This window comes from Notolabrus celidotus, chromosome 19 (assembly GCF_009762535.1).
Source record: "Notolabrus celidotus isolate fNotCel1 chromosome 19, fNotCel1.pri, whole genome shotgun sequence".
NCBI lineage: Eukaryota > Metazoa > Chordata > Actinopteri > Labriformes > Labridae > Notolabrus > Notolabrus celidotus.
In genome coordinates this window covers 261,760-279,609 of record NC_048290.1, presented here as the reverse complement: position 1 = coordinate 279,609, position 17,850 = coordinate 261,760, and the positions used below count along the sequence as shown (strand labels likewise).

Genomic DNA, 17,850 nt, shown 5'->3' with positions numbered 1-17,850 from the left:
GTTTGAAGCCTACTCTTAAAAGTAGAGAGGGTGTCCTTTAGGTACGATGAGCAGTCCTGCATGTTGGGAGCGTAGAGTTCTTTAAGATATGAAGGAGAGCTTGTTGTTTGTGCTGTGAGTCTGGTGTCTTGGAGCAGAGGAGCTTCCCACCTTCTCGGGGACTCATGCAGCAAATGGTGGCTCCTCTGTGTTTGTGTAAGGCAGCATGTCTGCCGTGTGATTTACTGCTGACACCTGACACACATGTAGTGGACACAGGTGGGCTGAGGGTGTCGGAGGAGGTAATGTGTCTGCATCAGCACGTCTTCTTCTTCTTCACCCCCTCCTCTGAGGAACAGCTGCACAGGTGTGAACAGCCGGTCTGCTGTTGTTTTAACTCCTGCAGACTTTAATTTAATTCTACAAACTCACCAACCCCCCTCCTCCCTCCGCTTCTTCAAACTCCTGATCTGTTAATAATCCTGACTGTATGGTGTCCTCTGCTCTTCCTGCAGTCTGTTCCAGAGTCTGATCGGATGTAACAGGACACGATGTCTCTTCCTCGCTGTGTGCTGCTGCTGTCCTGCTTCCTGCTGGTTCTGCTGCTCAAGGTTCCTGGGACTCGATCCAGACCGGCCACAGAGGACACAGACACAGGTACGTAACTCCACGGGTGTCTCGAGTAGAGCAGAATGACTGATAAAGGAGTTTTCAGATCCAATCCAATCTACTTAACTTATACAGCACATTTAACAAAACAACCAAGTTTAGCAAAGTGCAAAACGCTGTCAGAAAATACAATAAAAGATGTCATAATAAAACACTTAAACTTTAAAAATAGTTAAAAAGAAACACAAAAAGTAAAATGAAAATAAATTTAAATAAAATAAAATAGAAAGAATCATAATTAAACAGTTTTAAAAAAGTTAAAAAGAAACACAAAAAGTAAAATGAAAATAAATTTAAATAAAAGAATCATCGCTTTAAAAAAAAGTTTAAAAAAGACAAAAAGTAAAATAAGATAAAATAAAATAAAATAATCATTATTTCACACTTTAAAAAATAGTCAAAAAATCCCCAAAAAGTAAAATAAAAAATAAAATAAAATAAAAGATGTCATAATAAAACACCTAAAAATCGTTCAAAAGAACATAAAAAGTAAACTAAAAATTAGAATAAAATAAAAACACTGTAAGAGCAAATCCAAATCCAATAAAAGAACAGACAGAGACAGAGAACACACATCTTTCACCCTGAGTTAAAAGCCAAGGAGTAAAAATATTAGGGATTCTTTTTATTTTTATTTTTTTTATTTTTATTTTTTTATTTTTTCTTTCTGTTCTGTAAAAGAGGGCGTGCACACCTAGGTGGGCCAAAAAAAATAAAAATAAGAGAAAGTGAAAGAAAGATTACATAAGGATATACAAAGGGACAGGGAGAGAGAAGGAGAGAGAGACCTAACACACTTAGATGGAGAGGGACCATCTCACCATGATGCCAAAAAAAACTCTGTGCGGTGATCCTAATGATTAAGCAACCCTTAGTGTCCACAATCATTACTGAAGCTTGGGTCTCAGAGGGTTGCCGCCGTGCTGTGTTCTATTTGTGTAACAAGACCACCACTGGTGCAGATGAAACCACTTGGGTCAGATCAGCCGAGCGGTACGGCCCGGCACCCGGGCCGCGAGAGCAGTCAGACCGAAGGACCCCACCCGCCGCGGGAGACCCAGGCCAGGGGATGAGCCAAGGACCCAGACCGGAAGCAAGCAGGTACCGCCGGAGCACCCAGGGCGACCCCCAGGTCACCCAGTAGGAGGAAAGGGGGGCGAGATCCCGCAGCCCCCCCAAGGGACACCCCCACAACACCGCCCCCACAGCCCCCCAAGACGGAGCCAAAGGAGCCACCAGGGCCGAGGGGGCCCGGCACCAGGAGCAGACAGCCAGGCAGACCGGCAGGACCAGGACCAGAGCCCGCCAATCGGCGCGGGGGGAGGGCGGAGGTGGCAGGGCCAATCCCCCCTGCCCCCCCCAGACGGCCTGACCACTCCCCCCCCCGCCACGCCCCCCACCCACGCCCTGCGACTGATGGACCAGGCCGCGGGGGCATGGAGGGACACCCCAATGGCTGCCGTAGTAACATCCCCCCAGCTGCGCACCCCCCCCACCCCCCAAAGAGGACCGTTCAAGAGGGATTCTTTTTAACAACGATTTGATTCGTGGTTGCCGACACGATTAAAGGAAGAAATTCATCCAGTGTGACTGTGAGATAAAGACCTTGATCCTGGACAGTCCTGGAGTCCTGCTGTTCCTGTGATGTTTTTGTCCTGAGCCGAGTTTTGTCCTCGTCTCTGAACATGCTGGCGAGGCCTGAGGCTTCTGCAGAGCTGATGTCACCTCGATGAACGCTGCGAGAGGCGCCTGGACGGCCGGCGTTGTTTGAAATCCCATGGCGTACTTTATGACCTTTACATATCCTACAAACAGCGAGCGACTTATTCAGATCATCTCCGTCTTTGCAAAAGTGTTTCCACACGCTGGACCACCATGTTGGCTTGATCATTTCTCGCCCGCCATGCTCAAGCGGTAATCTCCGGTCTCAAACTATGAAGCCCACGCGCCCAAGTGTTATAAATGGCAATTCATCGAGCATCCTCTTGAGGCTGGCTGCAGAAACACAGGAAACCATATACACACCCATTTAAAGAAGACGATCTTTACAGCATTAATAAACATGTTTACAGCCTGGTTCAAGAAACAGCTTGGCCCTAAGAAGCTAATCTCTCTATCAGCACACACTGTAGGGGGGTGAATTATTTTCTAACGTGACGGTTCAGAGGATATTAAAGGGGACATATCACGCTTTTTTCATCAACATATATTGGTCTAAGAGGTCCCCAAAACATGTCTTTAAAGTTTATGCTCAAAAAAACACTTTGAAATCAGATTCTGGTCTGCCTGAAAAGTCCTCTTCTTCAGTCCTCATCAGAACACTCTGTTCTCCCTCTGACCACGCCCCCTCCGGAAGTGGATGTGCCTCGGCTCTCCAGCATGTTGATCTAATGTTTACATGTTGGCTGAATATACACGGCTGCTCAGAGATCGCGTTACTTCAACCCTCTGAATCTGATCCAGAATCTGATCCTGACGGAGAGGCGCCTGCAGCAGGACCTTTCTGAACCATTGGTCACAGATTTAGTGTTTCTTGTTGTTTTATTTGTCAGCATGTCGACGTGTGTCTTGGTACACAGCTACCAACATGTAGCTATGTGGCTATGCTAACTAGCGCTAGCACTTATCCATGATAAATAAAAATCATCCACTAGATCTTCAAATCTGCAGACGTGGGGAGTCAAACCGACCTCTACCAGAAAGGCAGCAGGACCTTTTATGAACCATTGGTCACAGATTCTGTGTTTCTTGTTGTTTTATTTGTCAGTATGTCGACGTGTGTCTTGGTACACAGCTACAGCTACAGCTACAGCTACAGCTACAGCTATGAACATATAGCTATGTGGCTATGCTAATTAGCGCTAGCACTTATCCATGACAAATAAAAATCATCCACTAGATCTTCAAATCTGCAGACGTGGGGAGTCAAAGCGACCTTTGTGTTTATTAAGACAGCCTACAACTAGCATGCCTCCCTCCTAAGCTCCTTGTTAGCACACATGTGTGCAGGGAATGAAAAACGGAGGAGGGGTTGAGTTGTATTTTATACAGTCTATGGGCTGAACAAGCTCCGAGCTCTGACTCCGTGACAGACCGGATATTGTTGTTACGTAACAAAAACACTGAAGTCTGAAACGGCTCGTTTCACACACATTTACAGAAAGGTGGAGAAATCAGAACAGGGGCAGAATGGATTTTTTTCATTCTCGGGGGGTTTGTAGACAGGGACACAGATTTCAGGTAAAGAACCATTAAAAAGTCAATTTTGCATGATATGTCACCTTTAAGATTAGGAGTTTTTGCCCAAATAAGGACATGACTGACTTGACTCCCGAACGGGAACACATAGCTGTTGGCTAGGAGGCTCAAACTCCGCCTCTTTACGTCACACTGCCTGGTTGAGTTCAGCATTTTCCAATATGGCTGCCGCCGTCGATTGGATTCAAAACAGCGCTCAGGAACAGACGGCTGACGTCACGGAGACTACGTCCATATTTTATATGTTTTGAAGAAGAAGAAGAAGAAGAAGAAGAATCATGCACTTAAAGGCCCTGTGAGGAGTTTTGAACTGGCTGAGAAACAGACTGAAAATGATCCTGATGCCTCTTTATGACCTTCAATTCCAAACAAGACCATCAGCAGCAACACTGACACCTTCTCTGTTGTCATTTTTAATGCCTGAAACCGCCCTGAGGGGGTCGGTGTCAGACCAGATGATGGACATCTCGCTTCAGAAACAGCCTTTCTTTGACTGTTCTCATAGAAAATAATCACATTACCTGATAAAGTTAACTGTTAAAAGACAACAGGATGAGGCTTTTGTTGAAAACACTACATTAACATGTATACGACAAGAGATAAGAGGTATTACTTTGGCCACAAGGGGGCGCCAGAATCGATGCAAAACAAAAGTTCCTCACAGCAGCTTTAAGGAAGAGATGTCAGAGTGAGGATGCTGCCATCAACCAGCGCACCCCGAGCAGTTGGGGGTTCGGTGCCTTGCTCAAGGGCACCTCTGCAGCGCCCAGACAAGTGAACCAGCACCTCTCCAGCCACCAGTCCACTTGCCAAACTTCGTCCATGCTGGGACTCGAACCGGCGACCCTTCGGTTCCCAAGTCCCTAAGGACTGAGCTACTGCCGCCCCAGTTGTTGTCTGCTGGCGCGTGGCGATGGTGTCACAAACAGGCAGCCTGAATTGAGGAACGTTTAACGTCTTTATCATTAAAAGTGTAAAAAAAACCACCTCCATATGAAGCTTAAATCCAGTGTGATATTTCCTAGTGTCGATACAATCCATTTATTACCTTTTGAAACGATGTTAGATCCATATATGTCGTCAGGAAGGCCAGCTTGCCGAGCACAGATGGATGTAGTCGGATCATAGGAATATAAATGGATGCATGGATGTAGTGGATGAATCGTTTTAAGATAGGATTTAAAAGTTTAAAAGTCAGTAATGTTGGGGACAATCTAACTTGTTCCACAGATCATATGTTGATCTTAAAGACCACATAAGTTTAAGAGCCTCACCCTGTCCTCTCTGCTGCTCTCAGCCCGTTCACTGCGACATGTGAAATCTCCCGTCCTGACCTGAATACCAGGAACACATTGTTGGACGGTCTCTGCACAGTGTGTCCCTGTGCTCCTGCACACAGATGCTGCTGCTGCTGTTTTCCTCCTCTCTGTTGTCTGAACGCTCTTTCATGTCGGCTGCGGTCGCACAAAAGTCTCATAAAACTTTCCAGTGAGAGAATTTCTTTAATAGGAAAGTGACTTTTTCAAAGTTTGGCTGTTTTTTTTAGTTTTGGCCATCTGAAACCGGTTAGAGTGATTCGTCCTGGTGTAAGTGAGGCTTGGCTCTCGGGGTGCTGGTTATGGTCTGCGTATCCTGTCCAGACTCAGGAACAGATGCTTGGAGTCTGCTGCAGACTCTCAAACTAAAACACAAGACTGTTTATGTGCATATGCATGTACATATAATCTGTGTTTGCTTTCCTCTGAGACCATCTGTGCTCCAGCCGAGAGACGCTCCATGTCACACTTTTGTTTTTGGGGGCCTGTAAATTCTTGTTTTCCTCACACATCACATCCAGTCTCTCTCTCTCTCTCTCTCTCTCTCTCTCTCTCTCTCTCTCTCTCTCTCTCTCTCTCTCTCTCTGCAGCCGCCTGCTTCTAATTTCCACCTCCTCTCTCTGTGTTTGAAATCAAACCGCCTCCCCTCCCCGTGCCCTCTCTGTTTGCTCACAGAGACTCAGTAAAATGTTCCTGTGAGAGCCACGAGCCGACTCAGACCTTATAAAAACCCAGCCCTGTCTAACCAAACACTCCGCTCTTTATAGAAGCTGTTTGATGTGTTTGACAGAAACTGCATTTCTGCACTGTAATCTCTTATTTTCAGCTTTTATAAAGATCCCCACGTTCACAACAAAGCACCACGAAGAAGAGTCTCTTAGTTGTTAAAACAAGCAGGGGGTTAAAGTTTAAAGTTTATGTTCTCTCTAAGCTGAGATAGAAGTCACAAAAACTGCAGTTCCTCAAGTGTCCACTAGAGGCTGTGTCCAAAAGTGAGTCAGTCCCCATAGAGCCCCATGTTAAAACGTCTGACTTTACAGCAGAATTAAACACATTCACAAGTAAATATCAGACGAGTAACCTACTCTTACTGAGTCTCATGGGATTTCAAATCGCAAAGGCTGGGATTTTAAAAAAGATTAAAAAGTTTCATGCACACAGACACAACCTAACGTGACATCATGCAGTAGGTGGCCGTAATGAACCTTTCAGCTGGTTTGCAGACGGCCCAAAATCTCTGATGAAGGAGACACGTGTGAGAGGGGGAGGAAGAAAACAACTTCAGCCACGCTCAGTTTGGATTTGTTGTTTTGTTGTTGACGTCTTTAAAAAATGGCCTCAGCAGAAGAACCGATCAATCAACACGCTGAATATCAACATGAGGAGCAGGCTCATAAATAATCAGTGAAGACCCAGACTACAACATGTGGATTTACTGCAACAGGACACCTGAACAGGATCATCAATCAATCAATCAATCAATCAATCAATCTTTATTTGTACAGCGCCAAATCACAACAAAGGTTATCTCAGGACGCTTTTACAAACAGAGCAGGTCTAGACCACTCTATGTCAAATTATGAACAGAGACCCAACACCAAGACAGCATAAGACTCAGTCTGACCCCACCTTAATCCACCATGAGCATTACGCCTCACAGTATTTATCTAGTTACAGTGGAGAGGAAAAACTTCCTTTAACAGGCAGAAACCTCCAGCAGGACCAGACTCATATTAGACACACATCATGCCTGGACTGAGTTGGGTCTGGAAAGACAGATAGAGGAGAGTAAGAGAGAGAGGTGATAGTGAATTCATGTTTCAGACTCACAGAGTCCAGTTTTCTGTCTATTCGTTCTTATTGAGAACAAGGAGCATGTTTACATGATCAGGTGTCAGCCAGGAGAGCAACCGGGTCAGAATCAGTCCGGCAGAGGAGAAAAACAGAGACCTGTCCCTCAGCGCCCATCTGAGCGTCTCCTCTGTGAGCAGTCAGCTGATTCACATCCAAACATGCTTTAAACTTCAAACACTTGTTTGGCAGGATGTTGTTAAGTAGTCGTGGTGAACGCTTACAAGACTGCAAGTCAAAGTATTCAGTAAGTTTACAACTGTAATTCAAGGAGATAAATAAACCCTCTTTCATATTAATTCTTCATTTGCCTTCATCTTATCATGAGTCTATGAGAAAGAACAGTTTGTGTCTATAAATCTGATATTGTTTATTATAATACAGATTGATTTATTGCTTGTGTTTGTTGAAAAATACATGAAGAGGACCTTGAAACAATAATCGCATATTAAATCACAATATTAAGGAAAATAATCGCAATTAGATTATTTTCCAAAATCGTTCAGCTCTAGTTTCTGTCGACTAAAACTATAAAGGGCTGAAAAGATTAACATGAGACTCAAACTAACAGGCATGTTCCTCTAAAGACTCCATCTAAAATAGCCGCCAACATTAACACTGACGCTGCTTTTAATCAGATTCTACTTTAGTTAGAAGTTTCCACTGAGTCACAGAGGAAACCCATTAATGCTGGTACAGTCCACGAGCAGGGAGAGTGTGTGTGTGTGTGTATTTCTGTGTGTGTGTGTGTGGTGGTGGCTGTTAATGGCCGTGCAGAGGGAGGAGGTCTGTGAAGTGTCGGAAGTGTTGGGGTGTAGCGCTGTGCCGTGGCGACAGCTCCTGTCTGCACCGAGGTCCAACAGGAAGGCTTAAAGCCTCGTTCACGGGGACGCCGTTCAACTGATCGGGGTCAGAGGTCAGAGGTTAATCCTCACTCTGCTTTTCATTGTCTGTTTAGAGGGAACATCAGAGGAGCCTCAAAGTCTGCACACACTGCTTTTAAACTTCACCTTCTTTCTTAGCAGACGCCGTTAAATCCTCTGAAGACGAAGGAGACGATGAGTCATCCTCTGAGGAAAACAAACTGTCCAACGAGCAGTCCACCAGCAACGAGAAGTTCCAACGTGAGCCCCGCAGCATCTCTCTCTCTCTCTCTCTCTCTTTCTGTTATTGTTTCAAACAAACATGAACCACAGAAGTAAACACGAGCTCTGTGCGTCTCTCTCAGCTCCTCAGTGGGTGCTGCCGGAGAAGATGCAGAAGAGTCTCCACGCCGTTCCCGCCAGCAGGACGGTGAAGTTCCGATGCCTGGCCACCGGGAGCCCCGTCCCCACGCTGCGCTGGTACAAGAACGGGAAAGAGTTCAAAAAGGACCAGAGGATCGGAGGGTTCAAGGTGAGCGGACTCTTCCTTTAACAGGTAACGACTCAGAGGAAGACGTGTGTGTCTAACTTCTCTCTCTTTATCCTCCATGTTTCAGCTCAGAGACCACATGTGGATGCTCATCATGGAGTCGGTGGTGCCGTCCGATAAAGGGAACTACACCTGTGTGGTGGAGAACGAACACGGGAGTCTCAAACACACCTACCTGCTGGATGTAGTGGGTCAGTAAATCAACCTGTTACATGTAGAGTGCAGTCTCTGTAGATCGCTCCTGCAGACGCTCCTGCAGACCGCTCCTGCAGATCGCTCCTGCAGAAGCTCCTGCAGACGCTCCTGCAGACCACTACTGCAGACGCTCCTGCAGATTGCTCCTGCAGAAGCTCCTGCAGACCGCTCCTGCAGACGCTCCTGTAGTCTGCTCCTGCAGACGCTCCTGTAGTCTGCTCCTGCAGACGCTCCCTAAAACACTCTTTATTTTGTGTTTCTGACGACATAAAAGAAAAGATTCTCTCAGAGCTCCTGCAGACGCTCCTGCAGACGCTCCTGCAGAACGCTCCTGCAGAACGCTCCTGCAGAACGCTCCTGCAGAACGCTCCTGCAGACGCTCCTGCAGACCGCTCCTGCAGACGCTCCTGCAGATTGCTCCTGCACAAACTCCTGCAGACCGCTCCTGCAGACGCTCCTGCAGACGCTCCTGCAGACCGCTCCTGCAGACGCTCCTGCAGATTGCTCCTGCAGATCGCTCCTGCACAAACTCCTGCAGACCGCTCCTGCAGACGCTACTGCAGATCGCTCCTGCACAAACTCCTGCAGACCGCTCCTGCAGACGCTACTGCAGATCGCTCCTGCAGACGCTCCTGCAGATGCTCCTGCAGATCGCTCCTGCAGATGCTCCTGCAGATTGCTCCTGCAGACGCTCCTGCAGACGCTCCTGCAGACGCTCCCTAAAACACTCTTTATTTTGTGTTTCTGACGACATAAAAAAAAAGATTCTCTCAGAGCTGCTGCTGTTTTAAGCTCTCCTCAAAGCCACCAGACTGCAGACTGTAAAAGGATCTTCTGGTCGACTCCCTCCTTGATTGGTTTGTGTTTTTGTGTCACAAACTTCATAATAAAGCTCCAAAGTCAGACAATAATATTTAAAAAATGCACACAAACAGCGCAGTGAGGCAGCGGGGTAAAATTACTCTTCCTGTCAGTAAACTCTCTCTGCTAAAAGAATGTTCCTTCACCTGAAAACTGAACAATAAAATGATGTTTGGAGACAAACATGCAGAAAGATAAAGCTCATTTGGGATGAGAAATAAAGAAAGTAGAAAGAAAGGTACTTTATTATTACATTTTTCCACTCGTGTTATTTTTGGTCATGCTACATGCACAGTTTGGTGTATATACACGTAGAATTGTATGCACAAACATGCAGTGGACATGCAAGGAGAGATGTCAGAGTGAGGATGCTGCCATCAACCACCCCGAGCTGTTGCCCAGGCAAGTGAACCAGCACCTCTCCAGCTACCAGTCCACTTGCCAAACTTCGTCCATCCTGGGACTCGAACTGCAACAAAACACAAGAAGTCATCCAAAAGGAAATGTGATGGATGGTGTCTGGTATACCAGGAAAACACAGCAGCTTAGATCTCACCAAAAACCCTGCAGGCGAGAAGATCCCAGTCTAAGCTCCCCGTGTCCGGGAACCTGCCGTCGCTGCGTGAGGGATCCACATGGAGGTCTGCCTAATCCACGTTTGGCACACGTATAATCTCAGTTCCATTCAATGCTTTTTATGGAGATGACCTTTATAAAGATTTCAACCTCAGTCTGTGGACATGCAGGAGCTGCAGTCTGCCTTTCTCCTCCTCTGTTCCTCCCTCTCCTCCACCTCACGTCCTCCTGATATCACCTCACTCGCAGTGGAACCTTTACATTAAACACAAATCATCACACTCCTGTCCTCCTCTTCCTCCTGAAGCTCTCTCTCTCTCTCTGAGTATTAAAGACCTGACGTGGAGTGATCTTTCTCTTCCAGAGCGATCCCCTCACAGACCGATCCTGCAGGCCGGTCTGCCGGCGAACCAGACGGCGGTCGTCGGCACCGACGTCGCGTTCGTGTGCCGGGTGTTCAGCGACCCGCAGCCTCACATCCAGTGGCTCAAACACATCGTCGTCAACGGCAGCAGGGAGGGACCGGACGGACACCCGTACGTCCTCGTCCTCAAGGTCGGTGTCCACGAGTCAAAGACGGTCTCACTCTCTAACAGTCTGTACCTGCAGATGTTTAAAGCAGCTGTTGTAGATTAATGATGAATCCAGCCGTCTGAAGGAGTTTCTCTGGTGTCAGGTTTTATTTGACTGTGTGGGAATAATCTTCATGGTGTCAGAGAAACCTGAGACTTGTCTTCAGTCGGTGGTGTTGAACTTTAATACTGACGACAGGCTCCAGTGTTTCAGCCCTTCAGTCCGGGTTTTCATGTTCCTGGTTTGATTCTCTGACAGAGCAGAGTCAAACCACATCTGTGCTCTGATGTGGACTGTGTGATGAAAGACTCTCGGGCGGTTTTGGTTTGTTGAGTCTGGCAGGAGGCCAGGAGCTCCTGCACGTATTATTATGTTTCTGTAACCACGTTAACAAAGACCGAGCACAATGAAGGTCGGAGTTGGTTTGATGCTCCTGTGCACGGTCACGTAGAAGAGACCGAGACCAGGGACTCACAGAATCCTTTATCCAAACAGAGCAGGTCTAGACCGGACTCTTTGTTCTATCATTAACAAAGACCCAACATCAAGACCGGATCAGATCCAGTCCCATCTTCCAGACAGGACTCAGTCTGATCTCATCTTAATCCACCATGAGCAGAGCACTTTGCAGCATTTAGCAAGTTACAGTGGCAAGGACAAACTTCCTTTAACAGGCAGAAACCTCCAGCAGGACCAGACTCATGTTAGACACACATCTGCTGAGACCGTGTTGGAGAGAGGGATAGAGGGAGATGAAGAGAGAGAGAGAGAGATGATAGTGGGGAGACGGATAGTAGTAGTTGTAGCAGCTGGAGTCTGGACCACGTCCACAGCAGCAGAGATCCAGAGGAACCTACGAGACAAGGGAGCTCAGGGACTCCAGAAAGGTCTAAGAAAAGAGAGAAGAGAGGGAGACCAGAAGAAAGAAAAAGAGGAGAAGGAATGGCGAAGGAAAGGATAGAAGGAAAGGATGGGATAAGAAAAGGAGACATAAAGGAAGAAGAAACATGGAAAGAACAAAGAAAGAAAGAAAGAAAGAAAAGGAATAAAGAGAAAGAAAGGAAGGAAGGAAGAAAAGAATGAAAGGGCAATGGATTGAAAGAAAGAGTGATTAAAGAGAAAGAAAGAAAGGATGAATAACAGACCCCAAAAAAGGAATCTACAGCAGAGATCCAGAGGAACCTACGAGACAAGGGAGCTCAGGGACTCCAGAAAGGTCTAAGACAAGAGAGAAGAGAGGGAGACCAGAAGAAAGAAAAAGAGGAGAAGAAATGGGGAAGGAAAGGATAGAAGGAAAGGAGACATAAAGGATGAAGAAAGATGGAAAGAACAAAGAGAGAAAGAAGACAGTAATGAAAGGAAAAATGAATAAAAGAGAGACTGAAAGAAGGAAGGAAGGAAGGAAAGAAAGAAGAGGGAGAAGGAAGGAAAGAAAGAAGGAATAAAAGAAGGAAGGAAGAAATAAAGAAGGGAAGAAGGAAGGAAGGAAAAAAGAAAGAAAGAAGGAAAGAAAGAAAGAAGGAAGGTGGCTAGGTAGGATGGTAGCTAGGAAGGAAGGAAAGAAAGGACGGATAGAAGGAAAGAAAGAAAGAAAGAAAGAAAGAAAGAAAGAAAGAAAGAAAGAAAGAAAGAAAGAAAGAAAGGATGAATAACAGACCCCAAAAAAGGAATCTCCAGCAGAGATCCAGAGGAACCTACGAGACAAGGGAGCTCAGGGACTCCAGGTCGGTCTATGGTTAGTAACTTTAATGGGACAGGAAGAGTTAAAGTGAGAGACAGGCAGAGAGAGGAGAGAGAGGGAAAGACAGGATCCCAGTGTGTCAGTCTGAGCCTAAAGCAGTCTGCTCTCTGTTTCTCTCTGCCTCCATCAGTTTGATGGTTTCAGGTTCTTTTAGACTCAGTTTGTAATTTTACAGCCTGTTATGATTCTTCTCCAGCCCTAAACACAGACGGTAACCTGGTGTCTCTTTGTTTTCAGACTGTGGGTTTGAACACCACGGATAAAGAGATGGAGGTGTTTACTCTGAGGAACGTGTCTCTGAAGGACTCAGGAGAGTACACCTGCCTGGCGGGGAACTCCATCGGCGTGTCTCATCACTCGGCGTGGCTCACCGTCATCAACGGTTCGTGAAATCAAGATTATCCGTCTTCTATAAATAAGATCTCAGCTTGAAAAATGTCTGAAATGTTGAATAAACATTGTTTCATCTAAATTACAACTCAAAACAAGATCATTTCAAGATAGTTTGACTGAACAAGATATTTAAGATGTCTTAAAACAAGTCCCTCTATCTCACTCAAATGTTCCTTGTTAAGAAAATGTATCTTAAATCAAGAGGGAGAAGACATTTAGACTAAAAATGAGACACTTTCACTTGTTCAGATGTTGAGTTTTTGCAGTGTGATGACCTGACTTTGTCATCCTCAGACGAGCCCCCCGCCCCACTGCCCTCTCAGACCTACCTGGAGATCTTCATCTACTGCCTCGGGTTCTTCGTCATCGTCATCCTCGCGGCGATAGGAGTCATCTGCAGGCTCTGCTGCGCCCCCAAGAAGAGCGACTTCAACAGCCAGTTAGCCGTGCAGAAGCTGGCCAAGAGCATCCCTCTGAGGAGACAGGTAACACACGCACCACCCAGGACATTACACTCTCTCAGCTCCTTAAGAGATCAGGCTTGAAGAGAGACCCTTTAAGGTCAGACCAGTACCCAACAGAAGGGTGCCAAGATCTGTTATTTTGGTACTTCTTCCTACTTCTGATCTCTTAAGTGTCTTAACTCCAGAGTCTCGGCCCGTCTTTGTTTCCAGGATCTCATTCCTCACTCGTGGTTTCTCTCCTCCTCCTCCTCTTCCTCAGGTGTCCGTGGAGTCCTCGTTCTCCCTGCAGTCCGGGATGTGTTTGATGCGTCAGTCTCGCCTCTCCAGCGCGGCCACCACCATCCTGACCGGGATGTCCGAGTACGAGCTCCCTCATGACCCGGCGTGGGAGCTGTCCCGAGACCGGTACGACCACCGACCTGCTCCACAACCTGATTCTATTACCCTGCCTCTCTGAAGCTTCCTCCACTGACATGTCTTCTGTGTGTATGTGTGTGTGTGTGTGTGTGTGTGTGTGTGTGTGTCCTCAGGCTGACGCTGGGGAAGCCTCTGGGTGAGGGATGCTTCGGTCAGGTGGTTCTGGCTGAGGCCGTCGGGATCGATAAAAACAAGCCGACACGTCTGACGAAGGTCGCCGTGAAGATGCTGAAAGGTGAGTCAAACTCTCTGAACCAATCAGCATCCAGCTCCTGGATCACACGGGCAGTAGCGTGGTTCCTTTATCTGTATCGTATCCTGTATTAAGAGAGTAAACTTGACTTCCTGTTTGCAGCCGACGCCACAGAGAAGGATCTGTCCGACCTGATCTCTGAGATGGAGATGATGAAGATGATCGGCAAACACAAGAACATCATCAACCTGCTGGGAGCGTGCACGCAGGACGGTGAGAGGGTCCTGAGAGTCCATCCTGAAGGGGGGAGGAGGAGGTACCTTAATGAAACACACTCACTCACATCCCCCTCTCTTGTGTCCCTGCAGGTCCTCTCTACGTGGTGGTGGAGTACGCCTCTCAGGGGAACCTCAGGGAGTACCTGCGAGCTCGGAGACCTGCGGGGTTGGAGTACTGGAGCGGGTCCAGGCAGGCGTCTCTGGACGGTCTGGAGATCAGAGAGCTGGTTTCTGCTGCGTACCAGGTGGCCCGAGGGATGGCGTACCTCGCCTCCAAAAAGGTTCGTCTGTGGACACTTTAAGGTCACATTACAAACAGAGATCCTGAACCTGGTCTGTAACTGGTCTGTCTCCTCCTGCAGTGTATCCACAGAGACCTGGCCGCCCGTAACGTCCTGGTGACCGAAGACAACGTGATGAAGATTGCAGACTTCGGCCTCGCGAGAGACGTCCACCACATCGACTACTACAAGAAGACCACCAATGTGAGCCACGAGAACTGTCTGAGAACCAGCACAGAGAGAGTTTAGGGCTGTTTCTGACGTCTTGTGTTCTCTGCAGGGTCGTCTCCCGGTGAAGTGGATGGCTCCTGAAGCGTTGTTTGACCGGGTCTACACACACCAGAGCGACGTGTAGGTCCAACCTCCAAGACCTGAACCCAGAAGTTTCCACTGTCCTGCTGTAACAGCTGTAAGGAGTCATTCTGTGATGTGTGTTTGCTGCAGGTGGTCTTTCGGAGTCCTGCTGTGGGAGATCTTCACCCTCGGGGGGTCTCCGTACCCCGGGGTCCCCGTGGAGGAGCTCTTCAAGCTGCTGAAGGAGGGACATCGAATGGAGAAGCCATCAGCGTGCACACAGGAGCTGTGAGTACAACCGATCTGCTGCTCCTCCTCCTGAACACGTCTTCCTCCTGTCTGACCTCTGTGACCTCTGTGACCTCTGTGACCTCTGACCTTGTGTTCTTCAGGTACCTGATGATGAGGGACTGCTGGAACGCCGTCCCGTCTCGCAGGCCGACTTTCCTGCAGCTGGTGGAAGATTTAGACCGGACGCTTTCTCTCATGGCCAACCAGGTGAAGTGTCCCTTTAAGACTTCTCCACTCCGACTGTTTCCAACAATTCAAACACGTTCAGAGTCGACAGAGAGGCAGAGAGGCTGAGAGGCTGAGAGGAGGAGAACATGAATATAAATCATAACAAACTGAAGCCAGCGTTCCTCAACATGTAAAAACCTTTACCTCTGATTTATCCTCAGATCAGCGACCTCCAGTTATTCGTGTCATTGTGAGTTTAGGCCTCAAACTTTGCGTCTCAGGGTTTCATAATAGCTCTCTTGGCTGTTAGAGCTTCAGAATACTTTATTCTTTTGATGTTTAATTACTGAAAAACCACGTACCACCCAGGTATGTAAATATAAAACCATTACAAAGCTTTGGAACCCAGCTGAAAGCAGGACTCAGAGGAAGTTCTTTCACAATTCTTTTTATAGATTTTGTAATTACAGTGCATGTAAACATTGACAGTGCTTGACAGATGCTACTTTTTTCAAGGCTGCATAAACATTACACAGAAGTGACAAAGAGTGTATGCACCAATGGCAGTACTTCAATATAACACACTACAACAATTTTACTGGTCTTTTCATGACCATGACCCCAAGCCCCTCCCACCCAAACCTCACATTACTTACATAAAGCAAACAAAAAAAAACAGACAGACCAAATTAGGTAAAATAAATAAATGAATTAAATAAACTTTAAGGCATTAGAGATAGATAGAAGGAAGAGGGGGAGAGAAGGGGAAGGAGAGCTTCATCTGGGTGAACAGCTGTTCTAAGTATTCGGTGAAGGACTTCCAGGTCTTGTCAAAAGAATTCCTTGATCCCCCAAGTGAGAATCAGATCTTCTCAAGTTGAATATGACTCAGGATCTCCCTGAGCCAGCTGTTATGGGAAGGAGGGAGCGTGTGCTTCCACCTGAACAGGATGAGGCGTCTAGCTAGCAGAGTCCTAAAGACTAAGGTGTGCCGTTTGGCCGCTGAGAGGTTGGGCACTCCAGAAGGTTGGACTCCAAATAGGACAGTGAGTGGGTCAGGGAGAAGGACTGTATCAAATACTGTTCCCAGTGTGTCAAAAATCTGACTCCAAAAACCTTGTAGTTGCGGGCAGGACCAGAACATATGGGAGTGATTAGCAGGTGAATTCTTGCATCTGTTACAAGTGTCGTCAGCGTCCGGGCATTCGTGTAGTGTGCTCTGAATATAACCTTACACTGCAAAAGACCGTGTCTGGCACACAGAGAGGCTGTGTGAACAAGAGCAAGGCTTTGCTCCCATTGGTCATCAGGTATAGACATGCCAAGTTCCTGCTCCCATGTCTGCTTCAGTTTGGTTGTCGGGTTGGAGTTAAGGGAGTCGATGGCGCTGTGTAGTAAAGAGATGGAGCGTTTTCGGGTTGGGGTCGGAGGTGAGGAGAGAGTCAGTCGGGCACCCAGGTGGATGGTTGGGAAAATGAGGAGACTTTGTTTTAATAAAGTGTCTGATTTGAAGGAATCAGAAGAAATGTGGGCCGGGTAGATTTAGTCTGGTGACTCAGAGGAAGTTCTGTAACTCTGCAAACTCTTTTCCAGAGACTTAATGATATGTTCGACATTCTAAGGGTGGTTGTAGTTTGATTTGTGTTCAAGCTTTAGAGCTGAGATGACCTTAAAGAAGATGTTATTTATGGTGCTTTTATTTTGAAAGGACACAGAAGCTTCTCTGCTTGATTTAAAAGTTGCACGAGCAAATGAAGGAAACTTAGAGCGCGATCAGCTGACTTTGCTCTCTGTGTCCCTGCAGGAGTACGTGGACCTGTCCGTCCCCCTGGTCCAGTACTCTCAGGTGGAGTCCTCTTCCTCGGATCATTCCTCCACATAGACCTCCTGGGACTTTTCTTCTCTCTCTTCCCGGATCACTTTGGATCCTGTATCTGGGCGGCGGTCCCAGATGAGATTTTGGCGCTGGGATGATCTGCTTCTCTGTCGTCCGTCAGCCTGATGTGAAGAACAGCTGGACTGAGCTGGATCCTCACGGAGGCCTCAGGAAGCAGCTCACTCTCTGCGACGCTCGCTGCTTCTTCACGGCGGGGTTCATGGACTGAGTTCCCCCCGCTGACAGACTGTGAGAGCTGCGTTTGTTTGTGTACAGTGTTTATAAAGATGTTGTTTTGTACATACTGTAAATAATATTTGTGTTTTATGGAAGATTTTAAAAAAGGCTGAATTTATACTAAAGAAATAACTGATTAAAACACATCCTGGCTCCTGTAATAACGTCATACATCATGGTTTTATAGAAGTGGTCTTTAATAATAATAATATTTTGCACCTTCCTTACGTCTCAGTCAGCTTTGTTTACAGATCCGATGTTTCAGACTGACGTCCAGTGTTACAGAACAAGTTTTGCACTTATCCTCCTCCAGCTGATTTCAGCCTAACATGTACAGAAATGTTTCCAGATGAATGTGTAAAAAAAACTGAATTTAACAGTATTAAATCTTTTTATAAAGTTTCCCCGGCTCAGGTGTTTGTGTCCTAATACAGCGGGATGTTAACTGTAAACTTAAGACCCATTAATCAGAAGAACATCAGTTTCTGTTTCAGGTTCATACTGCTTAAGTTAGCCAGGGGGAAGC

At 46.8% G+C, this 17,850-nt stretch overlaps 2 protein-coding genes across 4 annotated transcripts in view; both read left to right on the top strand.

Annotated features, from left to right (window-relative positions):
- The first annotated feature begins 466 nt into the window (after positions 1-466).
- LOC117831001 (fibroblast growth factor receptor 1-A-like) lies at positions 467-17,727 on the top strand. 3 transcript variants are annotated; one of them, XM_034709404.1, is made up of 16 exons: positions 467-636; positions 8,099-8,197; positions 8,302-8,468; positions 8,554-8,677; positions 10,483-10,673; positions 12,670-12,814; positions 13,120-13,310; positions 13,549-13,694; positions 13,820-13,941; positions 14,062-14,172; positions 14,268-14,458; positions 14,540-14,662; positions 14,739-14,809; positions 14,903-15,040; positions 15,145-15,250; positions 17,016-17,126. In XM_034709404.1, exons 1-16 carry the CDS (start codon positions 531-533, stop codon positions 17,091-17,093), a joined length of 2,109 nt encoding a protein of 702 aa, XP_034565295.1. In that variant the 5' UTR covers positions 467-530; the 3' UTR covers positions 17,094-17,126. The 3 variants fall into 3 exon arrangements, with proteins under 3 accessions (XP_034565295.1, XP_034565293.1, XP_034565296.1); XM_034709402.1 differs by having other exon boundaries at positions 487-636; positions 8,096-8,197; positions 17,016-17,727; XM_034709405.1 differs by lacking the exon at positions 467-636 and adding an exon at positions 7,742-7,989.
- The window catches only part of LOC117831453 (fibroblast growth factor receptor 1-A-like), a 6,264-nt gene continuing 5,595 nt past the window's right edge, over positions 17,182-17,850 (top strand). The window contains exon 1 of the mRNA XM_034710160.1: positions 17,182-17,303. Coding sequence (XP_034566051.1) covers positions 17,182-17,303 — 122 coding nt within the window. The remainder of the gene's footprint in view (positions 17,304-17,850) is intronic.